A 26,344-nucleotide genomic window follows, 5' to 3' on the forward strand; every position below is an offset into this window, starting at 1 on the left:
AAGTTTTCAAAAAGTAAAAACTCATGTGAGAAATCACTACATGCTTTCAATGGCCTCTGATAATATCCTAAAATGGGTCAAAGTTGGGCCATGTAGTCGGCATAGATAGCACCCACAACTTTTGATGCCACTGGCCTTGTCATCGGGTCAAGCTGAATTGGCAGTAGTACGTTAAACGTTTCTCTGCTGGATGTGACTTGCCTCCAGACTGAACAAAACATTTCTGTGGAGAGAAAAAGCTTGAAGCTACAATGAAAAAGAAAAGTTGTCATTCTACTCCTCCATGTCGAATGGCTGCGAGCCGTCTATTCCTTCCAAGCTAGCAAAGTCTGAATCCTCCCGACCCATCTCCATACTCTGGGAAATGGAAGACAGTGTGTCTTCAAACGTGAGGTCCTGCGTGTTTGACAATGACTCAAAGTCGCTGTCCTCAGAGTCGACTAAATAGCCATGACTAGGCTTCGGCTGGGTTTCACGTGTGTTTTCTGGCAAAGCTTGTTTGTTTTTGTCAGCTGACGTGCTGCCGCTTGCCTTTGACTGTGCTCCGCTGATGCGCGACGGAACAGCCTGGACATTACCCTCTGCGGCTTTGCCCGTACCAGTCTTGCAATGAGTCCCATTGTTGTCCACCTCTGCCCTGGCTTTCGATGCTGCCTCAATCACGTTGCTCGGACTAACGTTCCGGTTTGTCAGTGAAGCTGGCAGCTTTGTCTCTGCTGAGTTGCTCAGGTTTGCCCTTGGCTGAGTTCCGTTCAAGGGTGCGGCAGTTTTCGAAACTGAAGCTTCTGTTTTGGAGGTCACTTCTCTTGTTGGAACTTTGAAGGTGTGCTTCTTTGCGAGGGGTGCTTTTGGCGGCATCATCTCGTTGTGTGGTGCTCTATTTTCCTTGGATGCAGTCTTCCCCTTCTTTGCCGAAGCCTCAGTTTGGGCAGTGGCAGATGGTGGCTTGTGATTCTTCTTGTTTGCAGCTACAGCTGCACCCTTTACTTTGTTGGCTTTTTTGCACATGCCGGTTTCAGTACTGCCGCCGCTGTTGCTTTGGACTCCAGCTGCGGTGTCTTCACTGTTCCCAAACTTATCAAGCTCGCCCCTACTCATGCTGGGTGGCTTGTAAGCAGGAGTGCTGACTTTCGAGGAAGTTTCAGCGTCTGTAGCACCGAGTGAAACTTTGTTCGGCAGTTTGGCTCGACGACTTGACTGTAATCCCATTTCTGCTAGAACCATCACGTGAACTTCCGTCTCGCTGTTGGCGGTCGGCATTGGCTGTTTAGCAAGCGCCGCTGCAGACACTGTCCCCAATTCGAGTTCTGTTTGCTGCAGCTGGCTCTTACCATTTGAGCCACAGCCAGGTATGTCCACTTCAACGGGAAGCATATCCATTGGAGGCTCTAAATCTATGGGATCACACGGTAGCTGCAATTGGTAGCTGCGGCTCTGACCAGCCTTGTTCAGAGTGCCAAACATTCGATTGTTGTCAGTTTTATCATCAATATCAAGGAATTCAATCAGAGAACTGACATCAAAGCATTCGTTCTGAGCCTCTATGCTGTCAAACGATGGAATAGTGAGGACAAGTCCTGCATCTGTAGAGTCCAGTGCCGTGGGTTGTGATGCTTTGTGTTGGGTCATGAATAGCTTGGCATCACTAGCTAAGGGTTCATTCGGTGACTCGTGACCATAAGCTTCAGCTTGCGCGATGGCGTTATCTACAGAAGTGCAAGTAGTCTCGGTGTCTGTTCGTAGATTCACATTGTCACTGTCTGCGACATTGGGTGGAGACACCTTGGAACCAACTGCTGAACTCTGGCGTTTCTTTATGCGATTTTGAATGGTGGGTGTCTTGAACACGAAATCTGGTTCCTTGGTTGGCTGCAAGAAAGCTGTAGCTCCCTGTGAATCTGAGCTTTCGTGATCGCTTGATGATGTAAACACGGATTTCTCAGAAGGAGCTCCAGTGTCTCCTTCATCGGTTTTGCATTCTGATTTCATCTGGCACACTGTCACAGCTGCATCACATACTATCTCTTTGGTATTGCTTGATGCAGTTGTGGGTTTTGGATCTGAGGAGGCAGTCGTGTTCTGGTTTGTGTTGGATTCTTTTTCACGAGTAAGCGCTTGTTTAGCTTCGTCAATCATTCTCTTGGTCAGAATTGCAGACAGCTTGCGCCTTGCTGGTTGCTTTAGACTACCCTTTGCGGATGCAGCCGGTTTTGCTGAGGCATTCTTGAGACCACCGGACTCTGTGTTGTCATGCTTGCGCTCCAATGCTGAAAGAACAATTTTTCATGTCATAATTTGCACATTACAATTAATATCTACTTGCTTTAGGGGGAGATGAAAGAGAAATACCTAATTATCTCACAACTGATTATTTATTCTAAGCCTTTATTCAATAATTAAGCAATTACCGATTTACTAGATAAAATTTATGCTGAACGGGTGAAGTTCTTTCACTTCTTGTTAAAATATGCATGTGCTGGTATGCACCAGTAAGCTGCAAGGGCGAAATGTAAAAACATTTGTGTATTAAGATTTGAAGGAACATTAAATGATCCAAGTTGATTAGAATTAGTATTCCAGAATTCTCAACTACAGGGTGTCTAATGTGGTCGTCCTTCCACAAATAGCCCTATAATTTTTTTTATGGGGTTTTACAAGCCACATCAAAAGTTTGAAAGTATTCCCTTGAGTTTGAGCTTTTGTACCATGGCAGTACTTAAAACCTGCCTTGTATGTCCAATTGCTCGAGCTAGCCATGTCACATCGCCCCAAATATGGTTGCTAATGTTAATGTTGGCTCTGATGTAAGCATTCGAGTTCAATTCACACCAATATGACGCCAAATGAAGAAAGTGGAAACTGAAGAACGTGCGCCACTTAAATATTAACTGTTGTATTTCAGTCTGCAAACACCGTACACTTTGCCAAAATGTGTGTAGTAGTTCATGGGAAGCCAGTTGCATTTACTCGCAACTTGCTAGTACTGGCTTATGCCGACTGTCAAGGTAACTACTATATAACTATTATTTGCTTATTCATTTCTCTAGCGTTTGCTGCTACAGAATATTGTCACAAATATTTTCTGGCTCATCACGTTTTTGCTGGTATTGATTGTGGTATTGTACATGTAAGGGTAAATTAGTTAACCAGTGCAACTCTCGTTGATTCACTTATTTAGTAGTCCTTCTGAAATTCTACGACCAGCATGCCCTCATTATGTTTGTGCTATAACAAGGATTCTTTCTTGCATCCACTAAACAAAGAATGTGGGGACATGCTTGTATTGGAGAGAACCAAGCTGCATCAGCAGCGTTTCATGCTGTCTTTTTCTTTTTGCACTCCCACCTTTTTTTGAGCTTGCCTTTGGCTTCTTTTGGCTCAAATCTAAAGGCTGATCAGTTTCTGCATCAGCATTCTTGCGTGGCCTCCCTTTTGGTTGTTTCACAGCTGCGAAAGATTAGTGGCAAGTCACACAAGCAGCATGAAAGTATGGGCACGTATAAATAATTATATGATGGACCCAAAGTGCAATTTCACAGTTTGATTTCACGGTATGAAGAAGGAGCTTGGCTCTGATAAGGTCATGCATTCAGCAAGTATTAGCGAGTTATGGCACATTGTGGCATATGTAAAAATTTTGTGACTTCATTTTCACCCCTCATCATGGCGAGGAAGTACAAGCAATTTTTTTTCTAGCAGCATGCATTCATTTTTACAACTTGACTACCAATTTCGTTAATCACTTGATTAGCTGTTTATGTTGTCATGTTAAGCCAGTGCTGTGGAGAATAGCCACATTCACTTGGACGTATCAATAGATTACCAATGATGTCGCACTATTTCATCATGCAAGGGCATTTCTCGCATATTTCGGATTATTTTGGCAAAACATACCAGTAAGTGTAGTCTCTTGCTCGTCTTTTGCTCCGCTTTAAGGGAGATGCGGGTCGAAAAACGCAAGTTTTTTTCGAAATTGCCGATTTTTTATTTTCGCCTGTTCTGATAAGAGTAGTACCTCTATAGTTATGAAAAAAAAAAATACAGATCGAGACTTAACTGGAATTGCTTCAAAATTGCATCTAAAGAGCACAAGGTGCCTGTTAAAAGGTCCAAAGTGTGCAGTCTTCGAGCACCTTGCCGCCGATAATGCGCCGCTGCTCGCCATTGTTGGTCGCATGAGTCGAAGAGTCGAGCCTCACTTTTCAAATAACAAAAGTTTCCCTCGCTGATGCAGCGCAAGAAATAATAAAAAGAAGCATGCTTCTGCGCGTTTTTCGAGCGCCGCGACTGGCTTATCACGTGGTACGGATCGGGGGACCGCCATTGGCCGCTGCGTGCCTGTATGTGCTGTGAAGCCTATTTGCGGGGTCCATGTCTTGTCGAGCAGCGCAGCTGAACAATGCTTTTTTCATGTAATTATCTCCGTTATGAATGAAAAAAGGAATTGCTCGCAAGTGAAAGCCATTGTGCGGCGTGCTCTATAGGAATAGGCTACGAGCAGCTGATCGGATTTGCGGTAGTTAATTTGTTGGCTTGCAAAAGCCAATGCGTCAAAAGTTACTCACACCCGTCAGCCGGAAAGTTCGTGATGCGGCAACGGATGACGTCAGCGCCAATCTTGTGAGTTCGAAAGAGCTCGCAGTGAGAGAACTTTGCAGGGACGACATTGCCATTATGTACGACAGTATGTCGCACAAAGATGGCCGCAAAATGGCATGACACTGGACTGAGTTTGGATTTCGCAGTCCTGTCGAACTTCTTCTTAGTTTGCAGTTGGCACAAGGCTCTGCCAGATGGAGCGGAAGTTTGGCAAGTATATCATGGCCCTGTCTGTGAGGAGTCGGCTCGAAGAAGACGACAGGGACAAAATCATGGTGCTGACATATTTTAGTCGCAGTGGCCACTACAAGAAGAATTGTTCTTTTTGGTGTGCAAATTTCATCAGATTTAATGATATCTTTCATAAATAAAAACTCAATTTTAACTTTAAAACTCGTTTTTCTCAAAACACAAATTTTGCCATTTCTTTCAATGTGCCCCTCCTTTTTTGGGCATTTCTAGTGCTCAAATCTGCATGAAATTTTGCTCAAATTTTTTCCAAAGTATGACAAATGCAATTATCTAGTTTAAATTCTAATATTTTATTGCATAATAAAAAATTGTATGTAAATCTTTACTAGAGTAGGTGAAATGTGGATTTTTTACCTCTATTACTTTTCATGTGCTTCCTAATTAGTTATTTGCATTCTACACTTTATTTGAAACAATATGAACTATGAATAGTCAAAAATTAAAGAAGTTTAGGGATGAAAAGAGGGGGGCAAAACGGTTAAGATTTTCACTTTGTCATATTGCCGAGCTGAAAGTGTGCAACTTGCAAGAAAACTAATTATATTGTCGCGCGTGAACAAGAGGGACTTCAGGTAAAGAATACCGCGTAGTCACAGAGGCGCAGGTCAGGGACACCACAACCAAAAAAACAAAAGCCTCGGCGAGAGCGCGCTAGCCCAACAACTTCTTCCTCGTTTTTCTCCTCGATGCGGGCTCGTGCTCGCCGCAGTTCATGGCCAGGTGGCATTATTCCCCCACTGAAAAAAAAAAAAAAGCATCGCCCCGATGCTCGCGCGAATGGTAGTGGATAAGCGGAAGTAAAGCAGACATGCACACTGTGGGCACACTTAAGAAAAAAAACAACAACAAAAGAACAAGGCTGAGACACGGTCCCACTAACGTACGAAGTACGGCTTGAGCCGTACAACGTGAACAATCTCTGGGTAGTGCTTTCGACGCTGGGGTGACATGGTTCCATATGGAACCACCTCATAATTCACGTCACTGATGCGACGCACTACTTTGTAGGGTCCAAAGTAGCGACTCAGGAGCTTTTCGGACAACCCTTGGCGGCGAACCGGAGTCCATACCCAAACTAGATCTCCTGGGTGGTATTCGACCTGTCGATGGCGAAGATTGTAGCGGCGTGCATCTGCAGTTTGTTGTTGCGTGATATGCAGGCGTGCCAACTGTCGAGCTTCTTCGGCAAACTGAGCAAGCTGCTCAGCGTCAGGTGTGAGCGACCCGTCGTAATCGTGTGGCAACATAGCGTCCAACATGGTCTGGACCTCACGCCCATAGACGAGACGGAACGGTGTGAATCGTGTCGTTTCTTGGATGGCAGTGTTGTAGGCGAATGTTACGTATGGAAGGACCTGATCCCACGTCTTGTGTTGAACGTCTACATACATGGACAACATATCGGCGATGGTCTTGTTAAGTCGTTCCGTCAGGCCGTTAGTCTGCGGATGATACGCCGTCGTCTTGCGATGGCTCGTGAAGCTTAGCTTGAATACATCGTCAATGAGCTGAGCCGTGAAAGCTGTTCCGCGATCAGTGATGACGCAAGACGGGGCGCCATGGCGAAGAACGATCTGTTCGACGAAAAACTGGGCAACATCGGAAGCTGTAGCTCGTTGCAGGGCTCTTGTCTCGGCGTATCTCGTTAGATAATCTGTCGCTACAACTATCCATTTGTTACCGGCAGATGACAGAGGAAACGGCCCCAGTAAATCCATGCCTATTTGATCGAACGGCGACCTTGGTGGTGTGATTGGTTGCAGCAGGCCTGCAGGCTTCAGTGGCGGAGATTTGCGGCGTTGACATTCACAGCAGCTTTTCACATATCTCTTGACGTACATAGCAAGTCTCGGCCAGTAGTACGCCTGTTGAACTCTGGCGAGAGTTCGTGAAGAACCTAGATGCCCGGATGTGGGTTCGTCGTGGCAGGCCAGAAGAATGTCGTCTCGCATGTCAGATGGGACCACTAGCAAGTAGGCTTTCCCATTGCCGTTCGAGTTTGATTTATACAAGACACCGTTCCGCAGGCAGAACGAAGAGAGATTGCGAGAGATGTGCCGAGGTACGGGTGTGTTGCGTCCTTCTAGTTGGTCAATGATTGCGCGAATCTCGACGTCATCGTGTTGTCGTGCGATCAAGTCTGTTGCAGTGAGGACTCCGAGGAAGCCGCAGTCATCGTCATTGTCGGGATCACAAACTCCAGTAGGTGCACGTGACAAGGAATCAGCATCTTCGTGCTTGCGGCCTGATTTATAGACAATGGTAAGGTCAAACTCTTGCAAACGAAGGCTCCATCGTGCCAGACGCCCAGACGGGTCTCGTAAATTGGCTAACCAGCACAATGAGTGATGATCAGTAACTACTTTAAAGTGACGACCGTAGAGGTAAGGCCTGAATTTCATAGTGGCCCACACTACTGCTAGGCACTCTTTCTCCGAGGTGGAATAGTTCATCTCGGCGCGAGACAGGGCACGGCTGGCGTAAGCTATCACGCGCTCGGTGCCTTCTTGATGTTGGACAAGCACGGCGCCGAGACCTACATTGCTCGCGTCGGTATGAACTTCCGTGGCAGCATCCTCGTCGAAGTGAGCAAGAACTGGTGGTGCCTGCATACGCTCACGTAGATCGATAAAAGCCGCGTTCTGTTCTTCATTCCAAACGAATGGTACGTCGTCACGTGTGAGACGAGTCAGAGGCTCGGCAATTCTAGAAAAATTGGCGATGAAGCGACGATAGTAGGCGCACAGACCGAGGAAGCGGCGTACTGCTTTCTTGTCACGGGGAACGGGAAAGGAGGCTACGGCGGTTGTCTTGTCGGGGTCAGGTCGAACACCGTCTGCGCTCACAACATGCCCCAGAAATTTAAGTTCTTTATAGCCAAAGTGGCATTTTTCTGGCTTCAGCGTGAGGTTCGCAGAGTGGAGTGCTTCCAGAACAGCCTGCAGACGTTTCAAGTGTTCCTCGAAAGTGACCGAAAATACGACGACATCATCGAGATAAACTAAGCAGGTGTTCCACTTCAGACCGGTAAGAACAGTGTCCATCATTCTTTGGAATGTCGCTGGTGCAGAACACAGGCCGAAGGGAAGCACCTTGAATTCATACAGGCCGTCCGGTGTAACAAAAGCAGTTTTTTCTCGGTCTCTTTCATCAACCTAAATCTGCCAGTATCCGCTTTTCAAGTCTATGGATGAAAAATACCTTGCTCGCCGTAGTCTGTCTAGTGAATCATCGATGCGTGGTAGAGGATACACGTCTTTTTTTGTCACGTCGTTCAGCTTTCTGTAGTCCACGCAGAAACGCAACGTTCCGTCCTTTTTCTTTACAAGAACGACTGGCGATGACCATGGACTATTGGACGGCTGTATAACATCATCCTGAAGCATCTCTTCGACTTGAGCATTGATCGCGTCACGTTCTTTGGCAGAAACTCGGTAGGGTTGTTGCTTTATGGGCGAGACATCGGTGTGTATAATAATCCGGTGTTTCATAAGGGGCGTTTGACGCACCTTTGAGGATGAAGCGAAACACTCTTGAAATTCAAGCAACAGCTCCTGCAGCGCTGTGCGTTCTTTCTGCGTGAGGCTCGAATTGATGTCCACCTTTTCAAGAGCCTTAGAAACGCCGGTCGATGTCGATTGTAGCCCACTATTTATTGATGCGGCAGAAAAACATTCAGCAACGTCTTCGATGGGGTAGGCGAAAGCGATAGCGGTGCGTCGAAACAGGTGCCGCTGCTCATTACTAAAATTTGTCACAAGCAGCGTGGCACGTCTGTCGTGAAGCGTAATGAGGCTGCGGGCTGCGCAGACACCTATGCTAAACAAAAGTGTCAAGTTGCCTTCGGCGACTGCCTCACCGTCACGTATCTCGTCACACACGACTTCAACCAGGATGCTTGAACGTGGAGGCAACGTGATTATGTCGGCCGAAACACGAAGCGAACTGAGATGGCTGTCATCAGGCTTTTCTGCTTTGTCTGTAGAGAACGTCACTGTGCGCTGTCGGAGGTCAATGATAGCGCCGTATTCACGTAAAAAGTCGATGCCTAGGATGAGGTCTCGGGAGCATTCAGGAAGTATAAGGCAGCTGCAGAGAAATGTGCGTTTGCGAATGCCGACTCTAATCGTGCAGATACCGAGAGGGGTGACGACGTGCCCGCCGGCTGTACGGATTCGTGTCCCGTACCACGGCGTACCCACTTTCTTGAGATGCGTCGCCAGTTTTCTGCTCATGATGGAGTAGTCGGCCCCTGTGTCTAATAAAGCTGTAATATCGTGGCGGCCGTCGAGCACTACAGGTATATCTAGGGAAAGTCGGCTTTCTGATTCGGGAGCTGTCGTCGTTGAACCACTGCTGGTACGTACTCGCATGGATTGGGGCCCTTGTTCGTGTCGTTTATCAGCGGCCCCGCCCCCGAAGGTCGCTGTCGTTAGTTTTCCCGCCTAGGGCTGAGCGGCCGTGCTGGCGCCGCCCCTGGGTAGTTCGGGACACTTGACGAAGACCTTCTTGGAGATGGTGATCGTGACTGGCGCCGCGGGAGCAGTGGCATGCGCTGCTCGGACAGGTACTCCTCAATCGCTCTGGGTCTTTCGCCAAATCTTGGCCTGGGTGAGTCGACGGCGAAACCCTGAAGTCCGAGGCGACGGTACTGGCATTCGCGGTACACGTGTCCGGCTTCGCCACAGTGGTAGCACAGCGGCCGCCTGTCCGGTGTGCGCCATACGTCCGATTTCCGCGGGAGGAGCTGCCGATTCTCGAAATGCTGGACTGGTTGAACTGCTGGGAGTGGATCGCGATGTGCAGGGTGTACGAAACGGCGTGGAGGAGCGTAACGACTCGCAGCTTCGGCGTACGATGCAGGAGCGACGTAACAGCTCACAGCCTCGGCATAAGATGCACGGTGAGGCTCGATCGGTACAGGCGGGGAAGCATCGTTGGACAGCGGGACTTGCAAAGCCTGCTGTACTTCACTCCTGATGAGGCTGGAGATGGATCCCGCAGCAGGTGGAGGCGGCCCGTGAATCTTCTGCAGCTCGTCGCGTACCACCGATCTGATGAGGTCGCAGAGAGCTTCGAGATTGACGTTACTCCCCGCAACTCCAATCTGGTCCACCGGCGAGGCAACATTCACGTGGCGGTCGTACACAGCTGATCGCTGCTGCAGCATGTTTTCCATTGTCGTTGCTTCAGTTAAAAACTCTGCCACAGTATTCGGGGGACTTCGCACGAGACCAGCGAAGAGTTGCTCCTTAACTCCTCGCATTAGGTGGCGCAACTTCTTGTCTTCTCCCATACCTGGGTCAGCGCGACGGAAAAGGCTCGTCATGTCCTCCACGTACGCCATCACGCTCTCGTTCGGCATTTGGATGCGTGATTGGATGGCCCGTTCCGCTCGTTCACGGCGATGGGGGTCAGCGTAACTTGCCAGCAGCTGACGGCAAAACATCGTCCACGACGAGAAGGGTTCGCGGTTCTCGTACCAAGTACGAGCTCCGTCCTCAAGGCTGAAATATACATTCCGCAGCTTGTTGGCGTCGGTCCACTCGTTGAAAGCCGCAACGCGTTCAAAGTGAGCCAACCAGTCCACAACATCCTCCAACATGGAGCCACGGAACACCTTCGGCACTCGTGGCTTCTGCAGCGTGTAATTAGCCATCGGAATATTTTCCGTACCGCTCTGGGGTGGTGCAGTTGATGCCATCTCCGGTAGAGGTTCACGCTCGGGGGACAATCCTCGGATTCTCCGGCTGGCCCGGTGGACAGGTGTTGCGACTGCGGGTATAGGGCTCCCAGGAGGCGTTTGGATCATTGACTGGGAATACCCAGCACCTCCACCAGTTGTCGCGCGTGAACAAGAGGGACTTCAGGTAAAGAATACCGCGTAGTCACAGAGGCGCAGGTCAGGGACACCACAACCAAAAAAACAAAAGCCTCGGCGAGAGCGCGCTAGCCCAACAACTTCTTCCTCGTTTTTCTCCTCGATGCGGGCTCGTGCTCGCCGCAGTTCATGGCCAGGTGGCAATATATTTGAAATCAGCATAAAAAGTTCCACAAACAGCTCAAGTTTCATTGCTCTAGGGTGAATATTAAAAAAAAAAGTGTCTTCAAGTAGCATCTCCTCTTAATAGCGTTAATCACTAGGCAGACAGCAAGTTTCAAGAGGATTGTCAAGCGTAACTTTTCCTGTTACCTTGGTTTGCTTGTGAGGAAACCACATGTGCAGTGGCAATTGTCGACAACGGATCCACCTTCTGAGGTTTACCACATGGAGTTGTTTTTCCTGCATTGGTAAATGGACATATTGGCTGTTTCACGACCCTTTCTCAGTAGGAATGTCCTTGCTATCTCCTGGATGTTACAGAAAGTTTGTCAGCACCATCTGATGCCACTGCAATGAATATGGAACTCTTGATACTTGTGGCATCACGTAGTACGTGATCTCATTATGAGATGGCAGCTGACCAATATTTCTCGCATACCACCTCACGGCATTAAGTCTACCAGAATCAGACCCTCGCTATGAATGAAGAAAAGTGTACATTTAAGGGCTCGTCTTGTTTGTTAGACACAATATTAGTGACAACTAACAAACAATAATGCCAGGGAAAGTATAGAGGTTTTATATATAATTGTAATGTAAATGTGAAGAAAGAGAAGTGGTCGAAAAGAGCTCAGTGTTGAAGCATCGAACACGTTATTCGAGGGTCGAAGTTCCAGATCCTCCTGATGGCAAGTTATCTTTTTGTCCACTTCTCTTTTTTGACATTTAAATTATGATTACTTATAATAACAACCCCTATACATTCCCTGGCATTATTGTCTGTTTCTTCTTACTAATATTGTGTCTAAAAAACAAAATGAGCCCTTAAATTTGCACTTCCCTTCAATCTATTTCACGGTGCGTCTTGGGGGTGCCATGTCAAGACTATCACTGGCCTAAGGTGTACACAATACTCAATTATTTCTCCGGCTTTGATTTTTCAAGTGCAGCATCTAAACAAAGCAGTTAAATCGGATAGAGTAATGTAATTTGTGTACTGTAGTTTGTGCCTGTTCTTATAAAAAGTTTAGATTGTGTTATCTGCTGAATTAATATCTCTTTGAACAACAATATTTAAAGAAAAAACTAATTTAATGAAGAAGGTGCTGCAGTTAAAATTTTGAGAAAAGTTATCAATCTACAAAGGTTTATCTCCTTCATGATTTTCACATTGTGTAGGTGGTCAGAATTTCCGGAGCCCTCCACTACCGCGTCTCATAATCGTATGGCGGTTTTGGGACGTTAAGCCCCACATATCATCATTTTCACATTGTGTATGAGTTTGAACCTGGGGTGCCTAGAGGGTTTTTCTGTGTTTTATGTACCCTGAAAGAGACAGATGTATGGATGTACGTTTGTGTTTACATAGCCTTAACTTTCACACACAGAAGCTGTTTCGTGTAAGCACGAAACGGTGTGAACAGAATGTGCATATTGAAAATGCAAAAAAAGCTTGGCCCATAGGCAAGTCATTGCTGTACCTATGGTAGACTCTCATTAAGTGGAACTTAATAGACCGGGAAAATGTGTACCATTTAAAAAAAGTTCCATTCACTGAGGCATAAACTGGTGTGCAGAATACACGAGTAGCACTGACAACTGGGCGACTTGGTACGAATGTACGGATTTTAGAACAGCACAACAAAGCAGATAAAAAGACGTGTGATCACACGAGCATTTGTGCGATCATTTGTCTCTTCGTCTGCATTGTTGCACCGTTCTGAATTTATGTGTCTGTGGAGAATACAAGTACGAAATCAGTCATATCAAAGGCAGTTCCATTCAAGCAGCAGTTCTGTTTACGCAGAGTCTACTGTAGATCAAAAGATTGCCGTTACGATGTAGTGTGCGGGGGATAAAAATTTCTTGGGGCTAAAATGGCAACTGAGCATGTGTGCATTCAGAGTAGTTCATTGCAAAAGTTGGTATTTTCAAGGGGAGGGCCTGTGGAAAAAAACGACCAAGAACGTGATAGTAGGGAACCACTTCTATTTATTCATGCACAACAGCCCAGCAAGGTGACATGTTTTACTATGTCACTGCTGTATATAAAGTATACACTTATATTCTTTTTTTTTAGTGAACCAAGGCAGTGCCTCTCACCTTTTTTGGTGGTGGTTTCTTTCAGTTGCTTCAAAGGTGGTTGTTCAGCCTGTGCATTTTCTTTGCAGTTAGTGTGCAACTGTGCCAATGGGCGTTTCGTTCCTGCAAGATATTTGCGTCTTCTTTTTCTCTGCTTTGTCAAGTGTTGCTTTCATGCATTTTGTGCTTGCCGAGTTGGTAAATCAAGCTTTTCTGAAGTTCACTATAGCCCTGTCGTAGCAGTTCTTGACCTGCCATACTACACATACCGTACACTGTTCCTATACCTCAAAATCTGGAGTTAAGCAGGGTAAACCTAAAGTGTAGCTTATATCACCATTACTGATGTACGAAAGAGCTTTCAGTCATAAATAGTTGAATGAAATGACCACTTATTAATTAGTTACTATGTCTAACTAAGTTGTAACTACTATAACATTAAAAAAAGAAAATTGACAATCACCCATTTGAAGCATGAAACCACAATGAAATATTACAAAGAAAGCCTCATAGTTGTCGAAAAACTCGTCCTGGTGCAGGTATCAGACTGAAGACCAACGCTGTCAATTTCCTTCTCTTACCCCTTTCACCACATTGTGGGATTCCCGAAAATTGATTTGCAAGAATAACTTTCCATTAGTGTTTCTGTACGAATACAAAAGCACCGATGTGCTTAGATATATGTTCCTGTCAGAGAATCTCAGACAGTTAAAATTTATTTGATGTTCCACCTTAAGGCACACCTCTTTATCACACTGTAGTTTTCATATATAATACATCATAAATCAGATCTAATATTTTTTATACCCCTTCTGCCTTGCATTCAGGCCATTTCATCCTGCACTGTACGTTAATTCCATAGTGTCATCACACCTTCTAGTCTTCAGCTAACCCCACAACCCTGTTCTAAAATCATTTGCACTGGTTATCTGGTCTGCGCGTCCCACGACCTGCATATGCCACTTATCTCATCTATAACACCCTGTACACACTTTTCGTCTACTTCGCATGCTTATTTTTCTGTCTCATTGTTTTTCTTTCCATGGCTTGCTGCATGCTCCAGCTAACATTACGCTAAGCACTGCATCATCAGTTTTGTATGCTCGAGACATACCTTGTCTTGGCTTTGCAAGTGCTGCGTCTTTGCTGGGCTGTGCAACCGGCTGGGTGTTCTTGCGTGGTCTCCCGCGGGGGCGCCTCTCTGCAAAAGCGCATACCGGGAAATGACTTCAGCACTTTTGGTTGTCTTTACGAAGCATCGCCCTCATACGATCTTTATTGTAGTAAACTTATTCTTTAGCACTCTGCTCATACAGTCAGTACAAAATGATCACCTTGAAGGTAGAAGGCGAGGTATATGTTGTCGCCCAATAAATTCAGTGCTTAGTTATCAGAAAGCTCTGCAAAACAACAACTGTTGATATAAATCGAACCTTTAGGAGCTTGAACCACGTTCTTTCGTGTGCCTCGATATTTGTTCAGGAAGCAGTAGCTCTTGATGCGTTCCTGTGTGGACAATGACAACACAGATTTTTCATTTAAGCAATAATATGAAAGACTTTTTGGCTTATGATGCATGCTACTTCATCGCAGTCCTAATCAGAAAGCAAACTTCAATGCTGTTTACAAATATTTCTTGTAAGCAATGAACAATGCTGGCTTTTTTGTAGGAGCACGTTTTACTTTATTTACCATATAGCAGCATATTGGCAGGCTAGAATTCATCTCCATTGATAAGCGATTTTGCTACTTATGCTTCGAGTGGGTGACACTTGTGCTTCCAGATGCTGCTGCAGATAAAACTAGTGGCAAGTCTGAAGTGCAGTCATAAATGGCTGATGCCATAAATGTGTCATAAATGACCTTACCGACACTGGCATCTTGAGCGCTACTTCAGCAGTCGCTGTGGCAGCATCAAACATCTTTCTGTAGAAGCCAGGAATCTGATGGAAAGCAAGTAGGTTGCTATTTCAAAATCGTTGATTACTGATAACACGATTTTTTCATTGTGATAAATGGTCTGGCCAAATTCAGATCGCATTTCTAAGACTTCAGTTTTATTTTTTTGAATTTTGACTTCAATTTTTTTTAAATCATGACAGGCACAGTCAGATTTCAAGCAGGCTGACAGGATAGCAACGTCATGCATGTATGCAGGTTACAAAGAACAGTGGCACTTGTGCACCACACTCTTTCAAAAAACTAGCACAATAACATCGCGTCACGAACATAGTTTCATTCAGCAAATGCTCAGTGGCGCTGCTGCATACAGATGAAAATGGCATAGAAAATGCAAGATCGCTTGCTGACAAAAATCAACAGAGTTGTGCAACCTAAATGCATGTTAAAAAAAAAAAGAAACCGTAATGATTTTGGATGCACAGGCACTAAGCACGGTGAAAAGTGAGTTGTTATTCAAAAGGTAGCACTGTTCACTGTCATAGCTTGATGCCATCAGAGTGCTGGAGTCACTAAATGCTGCATATTTTTCGTTTGTATTCTTTCAAGTGATAAGCTTGCTGCATTCAGTGCGAATCGGCAAAGTTGCGGTTGGGGTACGATGTCGCTTGCCTTGTTCCCTGCAGGTCCGTCATGGTGCTTTGCCTGCCGAAAAGGCATGCAGAGCGCATCTCGAACCCATGCCCGCGTTACATTCTGGTCCAGGAAGGTCACATGATAGCTTGTCTGCAACAGATTGGAAGGAAGAGGTTGGCGAAGCAGCTGTGACTCAGTTAGGGGACAGTTATATTTATATATATTACACAGACTGTAACTTAGTGGACAATGAGATATATACAGCCTTTGTCGAAACAAGTGAGATTCGCGATTTCTTGACTGCAGCTTACTCAATTGAAACCCAGATGCCCAACAATTACTTACTGTGGTGGCTTGGACGCAGTGGTGTTTCAAAAACAAGCACGAAGTCACAGGTTTGGCTCTCATCTACTGTAGCTGCAATTTTGTACATACTATGAAGAGACACTAAAGAAATAAAATTTTTTTAGTAATAGTTAGTAAATTACCTTTTTAGAATATCGAAAGCACAACTCCCACAGTGAAAAGTTGCTCTATTAGTGAAAAAACACCCGGAACGGAAATGCTGGAGGCAGCACCACACAAATGTTCCACACACCAATTTGCTATGATTTCATAGGTTTTGGTGGTGTCTATTAGGTCCTGCGTAGTTTCTAATTGGCAAAACAAAGAAGATTGTGCTCTGGGCAAGCAAGAGATTTAATCTACTAAGTTTTAGAAAGTTTCATTGAGCCAATGCGGCCAAAATATTAAACAAACACTTTGAAATTCTTGAGACCACGCTGACATTTATATGCCGGGACTTTGGCATGAAATTTTAGAATGTGAAACCTTTCTCTTCCATGAATAAACCTATGATGGTGAAAGTAATGACAGTAGATTTTTCAAACAATAATTTATCTGTCTAAATTGATTCACTTTCCCTTTAATGGCTGTCTCTTGGTTTAGTGATAGCATCAGAGATTAAAGTGGTATTTAGTTCATTTTTTTTTTGCCATATAAACTTCGCCAATAATTCCTCCTCCCTCTGCATGCGCTCTTCGTAAACTGGATGCACTAAGTTCAATGTGACAAGTTCAATAGAACAATTATGCAATTTGTTCGTTAACACACCCCAAAATGGAAACTATCGTGACTGTGCAGATAAGTAGTTCTTTTCTTTCAGATGCCAATTTTTTATCCTTGCAGTTATTGACAAATTTCAGTTTACATGTAAAACGTTATTGTGTAAAGAAACAAGAGGCAGCTCCACGGCTATGAAACCTGATGAAGTGTATAGCACGGGCACCCAGCGATTCCCGTTTGAAGAGTTCCTACTACTCCACTTACCAAAGTGTCGATGACGCCATTGTTTGCGGGAAGCATGCAGGCTTTCCACGGCTCAGGTTTATGTCCCGCGGCGTCGACGTCCGCACTCACACTGAGCATGCACAACTCTCCTGCTTCCCTCTCTCGAACAGCTGTGTGTTACTCTCTCCATTTCTCTCCTACCACATGCTTGCACTTCTCCTGGGTTCTCCTTTATGCTATCATGACGCATGCACTACTCTCCTCCTCTAGTCTCCTCTCCTTCAAGTGTGAATATAAAGCGAATGCACCTGTGGCGCCATCTACCTCCTCTCCTACACTCTGCTTCTCTCTCGCCTTGCAGGGCAGACACAGGCGGCGTCTGCTAGTCTACGCTCGCTCCCCTTCTCTCTCTCTCCCCTTCTCTCTCTCTCCCCTAGGCATCACTCCCAACGGCGTGTACAACTCCAATGCGCATGTGCACCTTCTCCGCTCCTGCGCTCCCCCTAACTTTCGCCTCACAACGCCAACGCAGGCAGCGTCTGCTAGCAAGTTTCTCGATTAAAGCTGGTGGGAGATTTATCCTGTGTGGTGTTGAACAACAACAACAAAAAAAAAAATTCGTAGCGTGCACTAAAAGCGGACTGCGAGTCTCTGTGTCCGATCGGAGTCTTCTGTCTCTCAGTGCCCATTAGCAGCGATTGGCATGTTCCAGTAAAAAACACCGGTCTGTCACTGCGTGCTTTGCACATCCTCAGTTTTCTCTCTCGTGCAACACCGCGGTGAGCGACAGCGTCAACGCCACCGCAAGTGTAACCGTTAGCGCCCGCTGCTTCGCATCTACACGTTTTCCCTTTAGCGGGAGATAATGTAATTTTTCTTGCTGTGCTTTAATGACTCGCTACTTCGTATAGAAGTTGGGATATGTGTCTTCTGTTCCATCAGATTGTTTACCCCATCAGATTTAGTGCTGCAGTGTCGGCGAAACACTGGTAGAAGGGCAACGTTTGCTTGGCGAGGTGATGGTGCCTTCTTTTGCGCGGCACCTAAGTGAGTTGCAGGCTTCCAAAAGCTTTTTAGCATTCCTTAGTTAATTATTTCAATTGCTTCTAGGCTACATCTGGTAATAATATTACTTCAGACCTTGTATCTTCATCTTGACTGAACTTTGAGCATTGCTAGCATTGTTATGGCATGTACTGAGCGCCTTACTTTGAGTGTAATCACAAAAAATTAGATGCATTGACGAACGACCAGACTGGCCCCTAAAAGTATGTTACAACAGTACATGTGTGTGTACATGAATAATACAGATGAAAGTCCCAGCTATCGTATAACTAAAAGGGGACCTTCTTTTGGAAGACGTGTATTTGTACAAAGAAGCTTTGATCGAATTTTGCACCGTAGCCATACTTACTAATTAGGAAGAATAATACAAAAAAATATTAGAGCAATGGCATAATCATTCATATCGAACATAGGACCTCTGCATCGTGAATGCGAGGCATTAACCACTGAGCCACCAGGAGCAACCAGCCACCAGGGACTGAGTTGACTGGCGGAACATGGGAGAGGCCTTTGTCCTGCAGTGGACGTAGTCAGGCTGATGATGATGATGATAATCATTCATAGTCTATAAGGCACAATGTATTGAACTGAAAAGATGTCAGGTGCGCTATTTGCATGAAAAAAATAAAGTGAGAAAAATGAGCAAAAATACATGTTTCATTTCATAAATGGACACACTGTTCCCTAGTAAGGAAGGAAATAACACTTCTTCAATGTTGCCTAATAGACAAGGTGGCTTGACATCTAGAGAGAGGCTGTTTTGAAAAGATAAGGCTGTGATGTATTCAGCTTGTTGTCTTCATTTTGTATGTACTAAGAAAATGTTGCAAGCAGATAATCTTGTCTGTAGAGTAGCCCTAGAAAATGCATCTGAAGCTTGAGGTTGCATAGTTTGTTTGCCAGCTAGCTTATTGTTGGTGTACTACAGTTGTTTTCTAATATGAACGTCAATGTACAGTCGTCAGCAAGCTTAACACGAACACTTTGATGCGTTGCCTCGACTAGCTTGATTGATGCCAGCCGCGAAGTGCTGGGCGCTTTTGCCGATATAATACCTCGGTAGGCTTGGATAGTATGTCGGCATGTATGGTTACCATCTTGGCAACAGAACCCAAACGTACGTGGCGACAGCGTCAAACTGCTGCAGAACGCGCGGCAAAGCGTTCGTGTTAAAGGTGCTGATGTTTGTAGAGTCAAGATTTCACATTTTAAGTATATAATTTGGAAACCATAAGTAACATCTGTAAAGCTGTGTCCTCACCGGTAAGCCATGGTTGTGTTCCCTCCATTCGTAGACTCCCAAGTCTGGGTCATCGTCAACCATGGCAGGCCACCTAGTGATGGTGATGTGAAGGAAGTCGATTACGCTCCACATAATTAAAGAGACAGTGGAGAGAAGGTCCACGCTGGTATAGATTACCCTTTCACAATGCCAAAAGCCCCACTATTACTGCATGAAGATTCCTAACAAGACAGAAAACATACATAAATAAAACATAAGTGGCATTGCCTTGAGGTTTCTGCATCAACTTGTTTTAGGTAATGCATAGTCTGCAGTACTTAAAGGGTACCAGAAAGGTGTTTCTCTCAAAGCAATTTTTGTTTTGGTCTCTTAAGAGTGACGAAGTTCATCTTCACCGTTACTTGAAAGAAACTCATCACTTTACAACATAAACGACTATTTCGCCTGTGCCTTCTCTCTGCAATCTGTTAGTTGACTTCGCATGATCGCTATGAAAAACGTGTTAGTGGATTATCTGCAGCATCAGATTAAAGAACACCAAAAATAAAAATTATCTTTCTAATGTCAGGGATTGTAAATTACCCTTCGACAATACAACAAAAGCTACTCTCGCCACGGAAAGATGGTTCAGGAGGCAGAAAACGATCATGCCTCGTCGGCATCATCTTGTTCCGCCACTGTCAATCATTTCAACTCTCGGTGCATCTTTTAGTGCATGTCTTGGTGCACCTCTAATGGCCCATCATCTTCACTGATGCATGCCTTTCAAGTTTGTTCATTAAGAATCCTGAATAATGGAAAACTCGCAGTTTATTAAAAACTTGTTGCCTTTGAAAACAGTGAATGAATCTGTCTTTAAGGGCACCAGTAGGATGACCAACAGTGGTCTATATCCCCTTGAGCCACACCACCCACATATGTTGCGCACCTTGCTTTTGCCAGTTCCTCTGACTAGTCGAAAACAAAGGGCAAGATACATTGCGCATAGTATCAATTGAACCTGCTGTATAGTTTACGTCTTGACTTAACCCAAATGTGCTACGTATGACTGCATCCGGTCTTTTTGGCGAACTGGTCGCTCAATGCGCCATTTTCCAGGGCCAACTTTATAAGTATTATTTTTATTTACTCGAAATGAACACAGCCAAAAACTGATGGGTGTGCATTTTGAGCCTGAAGTTCTTTTCTTTTTGTGTAAAAACTGAACTAGACAGGCTACAGAATAATTAAAATTTTAAATATATGGTAAACAACATTAATTAACAAAGCTTACAAAAACATATTACTCAATTTTTTTGTGCCTCAGAACTATGTTGTACGAAATTTAGACTTTTCTCAGACTGTGCATCATCAGGGGACATACCTATACAGGCTATAAGTGTAATAGTTATATTGCTTTATAGTCCATAGATTAAAGTATATCAGTTCGATTAGTGTATAGGTATATCCGGCTGTAGTCTAGTGAGCCACTACAGGCTATCAGGTCTCTCGCATAATAGAAAAGACCAATACAAGCTTTACTGTCTAATGTTCTGTGATCCTGCACAAAGCAATAAAAAGCATTAGAATATAGTTGAACTCGAAACTATTGAATCTGGAGGGGATCACCAAAAAGTTCTGAATATGGGTAATTCGATATTTAAAATATTTTAAAGTAATTTTATAACTGTTTATTATATGCAATGGTTTGTTGTATTTAATATATATAATTTCAATTGAATTTCTGACAAAATGGTTCTAGCTTACTGAACCCTGTTTTGTTGCACAACAATCTTACCATGGGTAGGTGGCCACTTTGGCCCAAACTATTGAACCAACAAAGAACTTTGTTTCCAGCAAGTCATCTTCAGGTGGACTGTCTTCCTCTGCATCACAGCTGTTATGGTTCAAATCTGCAAAAAATACATTCAAAGATACAGTGTGATACAGAGAGCCACATAGAAGAGCCTCTGCATCTTATTGTGCTCTTTCACATACTGGTACCATCACACCCGTAAGAGCTTACGTGAATGCAAGAATTAGTATTCCTTAACTCTACGTAGTTGATCTCTCCGTTCCATGTGTGGCTTTTATTGCCATTTGAGTATGCATTTCAGCCAACTAGTGCAGGTATCAGTGGCGTTATAATGCTGTGTCACTTGTTTAGACTTTTGATCCTCGGTATGGATCACTTTGTTGTTGTCCGACAAAGTCGTCAAAGCGGATGAATTCCAAAAGGTGTCTTCATTAAAATTGACATAGGGTTGGGGGTCAACAGGTGCATATGGGACAAGCAGTCAGTATCAGAATGCTTTCAGCCAAACTTTTATACCACAGTTTCCTAAAGTGTGAGGCTCTACAGTGCGAGGCAACCTAAAGGGCCCTTCATATTTGCTAGCCATCCTCTAGATGTCATATGGTTGCGACGTTTAAGGAGGCAGAGGTTGACCTAGCTGCTCAAGATGAAAATCTTTATTCAGGCAAACTTGTGCTCAGGAAATGAAGAAAGTACAAACAATATGTGCCGTACACTCTGATCAGTTATAAGGCGCTTCGGCACTTATACATGCAGCGTAGGAGGTTCCACGCTTATAAATAGTGGCCATGTCAGTTCCAGAATAAATTGTAGTGTTCGGGTTGTGTGCTCTAGGACAATACAAAATGATCGAAAATGCTTGACATTCCAGCATGATGCGCACAACACGGGTAATCTGCAGTTCACACCGTGAACACTTCAGGACGCGTCATTATGTTTGGGCCTTGTAAAAGCATGGGGTCACGTTTGTATAATATTTGTGACAGAAATGAAATGACTGTATTGTGGTCTTATTTTTTCATGCAAGCTCATTCTCACAAGCTTCTCGTTATTTCCTCATCTTTCTCGCGTATCCTCGTCTCGCTCTGCATCTCAGTCAACCGTAGTGGTAGTCAAGCAGTTATTGCGTCCGCCTCCAATGTGTAAGCTGCTAGATTCAGTTCACCGTGCCACTGGCATCCACTGGTTTTTCGAATGAGGAAAAAGGCACCTTAGCCTGGAACTCAATGGTAACGAAATACTCACTCCCAATGGGACGTCCTCGCTTTTCCACTCCCTTCTTTCACACCCTTCCCCCTCCCCTCTTGATGAAACTGCCCTGTACTCACTTACAGGTCACAGAAATAGAGTTGTTTGCTTTACTCAAACCACTGCTACTACAACTCAGTCAGTCAGTCACACAGAAAGGTGAATGTTCAACTAGTATCTCGCTCCTTAGTAAATGCAGAGCATTTCTGTTGGTATCCTTTATAATCATTTATTCTCAATGACCTAGGCCTCGCGTATACATACCACTGTTCATGAAGCAGTACCACTTCTCAGGTAGCTCGCTGGGGTCAATGACATCGGCCAAGTACCGCCACTTCTCGCAGTCCAAGTTGTCACACTGCACCCACACTCCCTCGACAGTACTGATCCTGGCTTCAAAGAGCTGTTCCATCTCTTGGATAGCATCACTACTATCACTGGCGTCTTGGGTCCCTTCCTCTGTTTCATTATCTGCACAAAGACAAAACATGGGTCCGTACAAGAATTTTTTTTTTTCAATGTGCCCACTGCCTCTTCTTTCTCCTTTATTTACAACAGTGACCTCATATACGGAACTACTGACTGGGAGTAATCCATGTTGGAACCTTTGAGCGAATCTGTCAAATAAGTTGTACATAATATGCATGCTGGCCTTTGGGACCGAAAAATGACAAAAAAAAATCCACTTTTTTTAAAATGACATTTTTTGGTTTCTGCAAGCACATCTCAATCTGCCTGGGAATTTTCAGTTTTCAGAAGTGGTAATTTTTTTAGTAATGTCATTGTGACTGCCTAGATTCTTGAGGCCACCAAAATGCAGCGGCTGCGAGAAATTGGGAGCCTATTTCCGGGTATCTTGACGATTCGCCGGCACTTGTGTCTGAAGGTCCTTGTGTGTTCAATGCCTTGTCAAAAAGAGAGCTTCGATAAATGTGCCAATGATGTTCACTCATTTGGGCTTTATTTTGTATCTAAGAAACAGCATGCATGGTTATTCACATTTGAAACTGCAGGTGCCGAGGCAGTAATGAAGTTCAATTGAGGCAATTTTTGAGCCTCACTAGGTATCTTGGTGGAACTACAACCAGATCCCAGCCTCCCAAGTATTAGGTGGATGAGCGAGAAGGACAGGCACCAAGTGGCTGAGTTTAATCTCAAGCAACCAAGAGTACCCAGATGGCACCTGGGTACTCTTGGTATTCACATTACATTTTTGGTGTCTATTGGCCTTCACATCACCCTTCATCCCTCTTTCCTTCCCCTTTCCATTATCCCCTGTGTAGAGTAGCAGGCTAGAGCGAACTAGCTCAGGCCGACCTCTCTGCCTTCTAATAAATTCTCACTCACTCACACTTGGCCTCCACATTGCAAATTATGTGCATCCCGATTGTTATTCATTTCACTGTGTGTTATTCATTTCTTCCAATTCTTTTTTCAAAATTTAAATTTATGACTGTTCAATCTTGAAACCTCAATATCTGAGCAGCTAGGGCAGGTGTTACTATAATTCTTTTTCCAATGATCACTTATATGTTTATAGAATCTGAGTCATGGAGCAAAATTTAGGGCTCTACCCTTTCTAATTATTAACTCATCAAAATAGTAAAACAAAGCCTACTTTTTTATAATTACAAGATCATTTTGCTGTAAAATAACTAAGGGCCAGAAAACAAAAGCTTCTTGCATACTTTCAATTTATAGTGATTAGTCTATGTTGTCATATCTAATATCACAATTAATTATGCACTTTTTGTTTTATTGCAACCTAAAAATAGAGAATGGACTTGAGTTATTTCAGGGACAAGATAAGTTACAGGAAAAGTAATTACATATTTGAAATCGGCTGAAGAAACTGCAGAAACCAATGCAGTCTCATCAATATCGCTGAAGAGACACATTCACAAAAGGTGTCTCAGTTTACGGTTCTGCTCTCTACCTTTGGCAGTTTGTGAGATATAAAATTGCATTGGCATGATGTAAGGATGCCATGAGACTGGTTTTGAGAATTTTGCACTGTAACATGCGATTTTGATTACCAAACATGATTACCTTGCGTGAGCACTTCGATAACAAGGCTTGAATGGTCTTGCTATTCATAAGAATATGGCATAAACTAACTGACAATACGATGTGGAGAGCTGTTTTATCGCTCAATTCCATGTAATATGGGTTCTATAATGAGTAATACATATGTTCTATAAGACTAAGCAAAGAAATGACTCGAGAAAGGACTCTTTGATACATGTTACTAGATGTGTGAGAAACATCTTATAGAAAAATATTCGAGTGCTCTCCTGCCTCACACTCATTAAAAGAGATACTGATGCAGAGACTACTGGGACTAGAAATTTCTCCTGAATTTCACTTCTCCTGCCTATTTGGAGCACTATCTTCATTAACCTCACGGAATGTTCATTTGGCAGTCCATGGATGCCAGCATGATACCTCAATAGAATCTGGCCTTTTTCATACGCGTATGTCTACAAGGTGCACAACTCGCACTGGAAAAATCAGGACATTTATAGGATTAATTGCGATGTTGAGGCTGACATCTCTCTTTCATAATCTTTGAAGGCTAAATCATTTCTGTCTTCTGTAAATCTATTCTTTGCACTATTTATTTCGCAGGGATTCTTTCATCATGTATTCTAAATCCTAGCTATTAAAATGTATTGTTTTTCGGCATCCATTGCCTCATTGCTGAGCTGAATGCTCAGAGCTTAATTTACAGTTTCTTTTTATTTTATGCTTTTAATAAGACCATCAGGCCTTCTCACTTTGTGATATTACCTTTATCACCTATAATTGGTGCAGCCAAGTTGTTGAGGGGGGGGGGGTAAAGGTGGCAGTTCAGCCTCCACCCAATTAATGTGCAATTAAGGAAGGGTGCAAGACATAACAGAAAGGGCATCATGTATATATAGGCATAATGCATTATAATGGATGTTTTAGGTTCACAAGTAACAGTGCAAATGATCTCTCCACTCCCTCGAAATCAAATCGAGCCTATTATGTTAGCATAATTAGCACCAGAATTATTATTTATTTATTTTTTTTTTTGCAAAAGATAGGAGGGGGTGCGTGAGGTCCAGGTGAAAACTGGGGAAGCGCCCCCCCCCCCCCCCACCTTTTGTGTCCCCTTCTGGGCCCACTTTCGGTAGGTACGCATGATAATGTAATATTTTACCATCATTGTAGACGAGTCTCTTAGGCTTGAGCGCCCCTTTCGTGGACGCTGCGCTGCTCTTCTTCTTCACCGGCGCTCCCGGTGCTGATGGGAGAATCTTGCGTGTAGAACGTCCCCGCGGCGTCGTTGGTCCGGTATCGCCGTCTCCTCTGCGACGTTAAAAAGAAGAAACGCCGGAAAACAGTTGCATTAACTTACAGTGCAATTACAGTTCACGTCTCAGAAAAGAAAGTACGATACCCTACCTCATGTCGGGCTTCTGTGTTGGAGCGTTCACGGGTAGCCCGAGTTTTGAATGCAGGAGTTGCCGTATGGAATTTATAACTCTATAAGCGCGTCAAGGGCTCACTGTTTCGTGAATATTCTAGAAACGAGACGAGGATTCGCAAGTAACTGGCAGCAAATGTCCCGCCGATGCTGCGACGCGTCCAACGATGGCCGTTCCTTCGTCGCTGTCGCAGATATATATCGTCTGCTGAACAAAAATATTAGGACACGTGGAAAGCAGATTTGTCACTGTTTTTCTTTTGCACTTACAAAAAAGAAAGCCTTCTAGAGACGTTATTTTGACTGTTTCTTGCTTTGATACAAAGCTCGTCGGCGAGTTTGAACTAACGCAACTTCTGGAAGACGAGAAAGTACGTTTGCGGCCGCGTCGTCTGCTTCAGTTGACGCGCGCAGTGCGTTGTGTAAATTAGGCGAGAATAGAGCGTATCGCGTGTGATCAAATTGATTCCTAAAACAGTACGGCTATTGAGCTTTGTAATAGGCTATTAATACACAAGATGAGTGGCTAATTTGTCTTAAAAGTGATGAATGCAAAATTTTATTGTGGGCTTTCGCCCTCGATCGTAAAGCGCGCCGTTCGTAAGCGGAAGTCGACGTTGCGTCAAAAGTCGAGTTAAAAACATTTGTTATCGGAGCAAAACAGAGGCCTTACGTATTTGCTTTAAGCGTCCAAGTTGCCGAAAATGCCGGTCGAACTGTCAATCAGTTTACGTTTCA

At 44.3% G+C, this 26,344-nt stretch overlaps 1 protein-coding gene across 1 annotated transcript; it reads right to left on the reverse strand.

Moving 5' to 3' along the window:
* Positions 1–124: 124 nt before the first annotated feature.
* LOC119161779 (uncharacterized) lies at positions 125–25,778 on the reverse strand. The gene is made up of 13 exons (XM_075889292.1): positions 25,585–25,778; positions 25,340–25,488; positions 22,417–22,623; positions 20,887–21,001; positions 19,128–19,200; positions 15,548–15,661; positions 14,845–14,919; positions 14,410–14,482; positions 14,091–14,177; positions 12,998–13,099; positions 11,045–11,134; positions 3,346–3,447; positions 125–2,267 (listed from the first exon to the last, which is right to left on the reverse strand). Exons 1-13 carry the CDS (start codon positions 25,587–25,589, stop codon positions 274–276), a joined length of 3,186 nt encoding a protein of 1,061 aa, XP_075745407.1. The 5' UTR covers positions 25,590–25,778; the 3' UTR covers positions 125–273.
* Positions 25,779–26,344: the final 566 nt, after the last annotated feature.

Source organism: Rhipicephalus microplus, chromosome 3, assembly GCF_043290135.1.
Source record: "Rhipicephalus microplus isolate Deutch F79 chromosome 3, USDA_Rmic, whole genome shotgun sequence".
Classification (NCBI taxonomy): domain Eukaryota; kingdom Metazoa; phylum Arthropoda; class Arachnida; order Ixodida; family Ixodidae; genus Rhipicephalus; species Rhipicephalus microplus.

What these genes read in the sequence shown, in the direction of transcription:
- LOC119161779 (XM_075889292.1), bottom strand. An exon ending in GTACTGCTTCATGAACAGTG is followed by an intron (nt 21,002 to 22,416) that starts GTATGTATACGC and finishes TATTTTTTGCAG; the next exon opens with ATTTGAACCATAACAGCTGT. An exon ending in CGTGGTTCAAGCTCCTAAAG is followed by an intron (nt 14,178 to 14,409) that starts GTTCGATTTATA and finishes GCGCTTTTGCAG; the next exon opens with AGAGGCGCCCCCGCGGGAGA.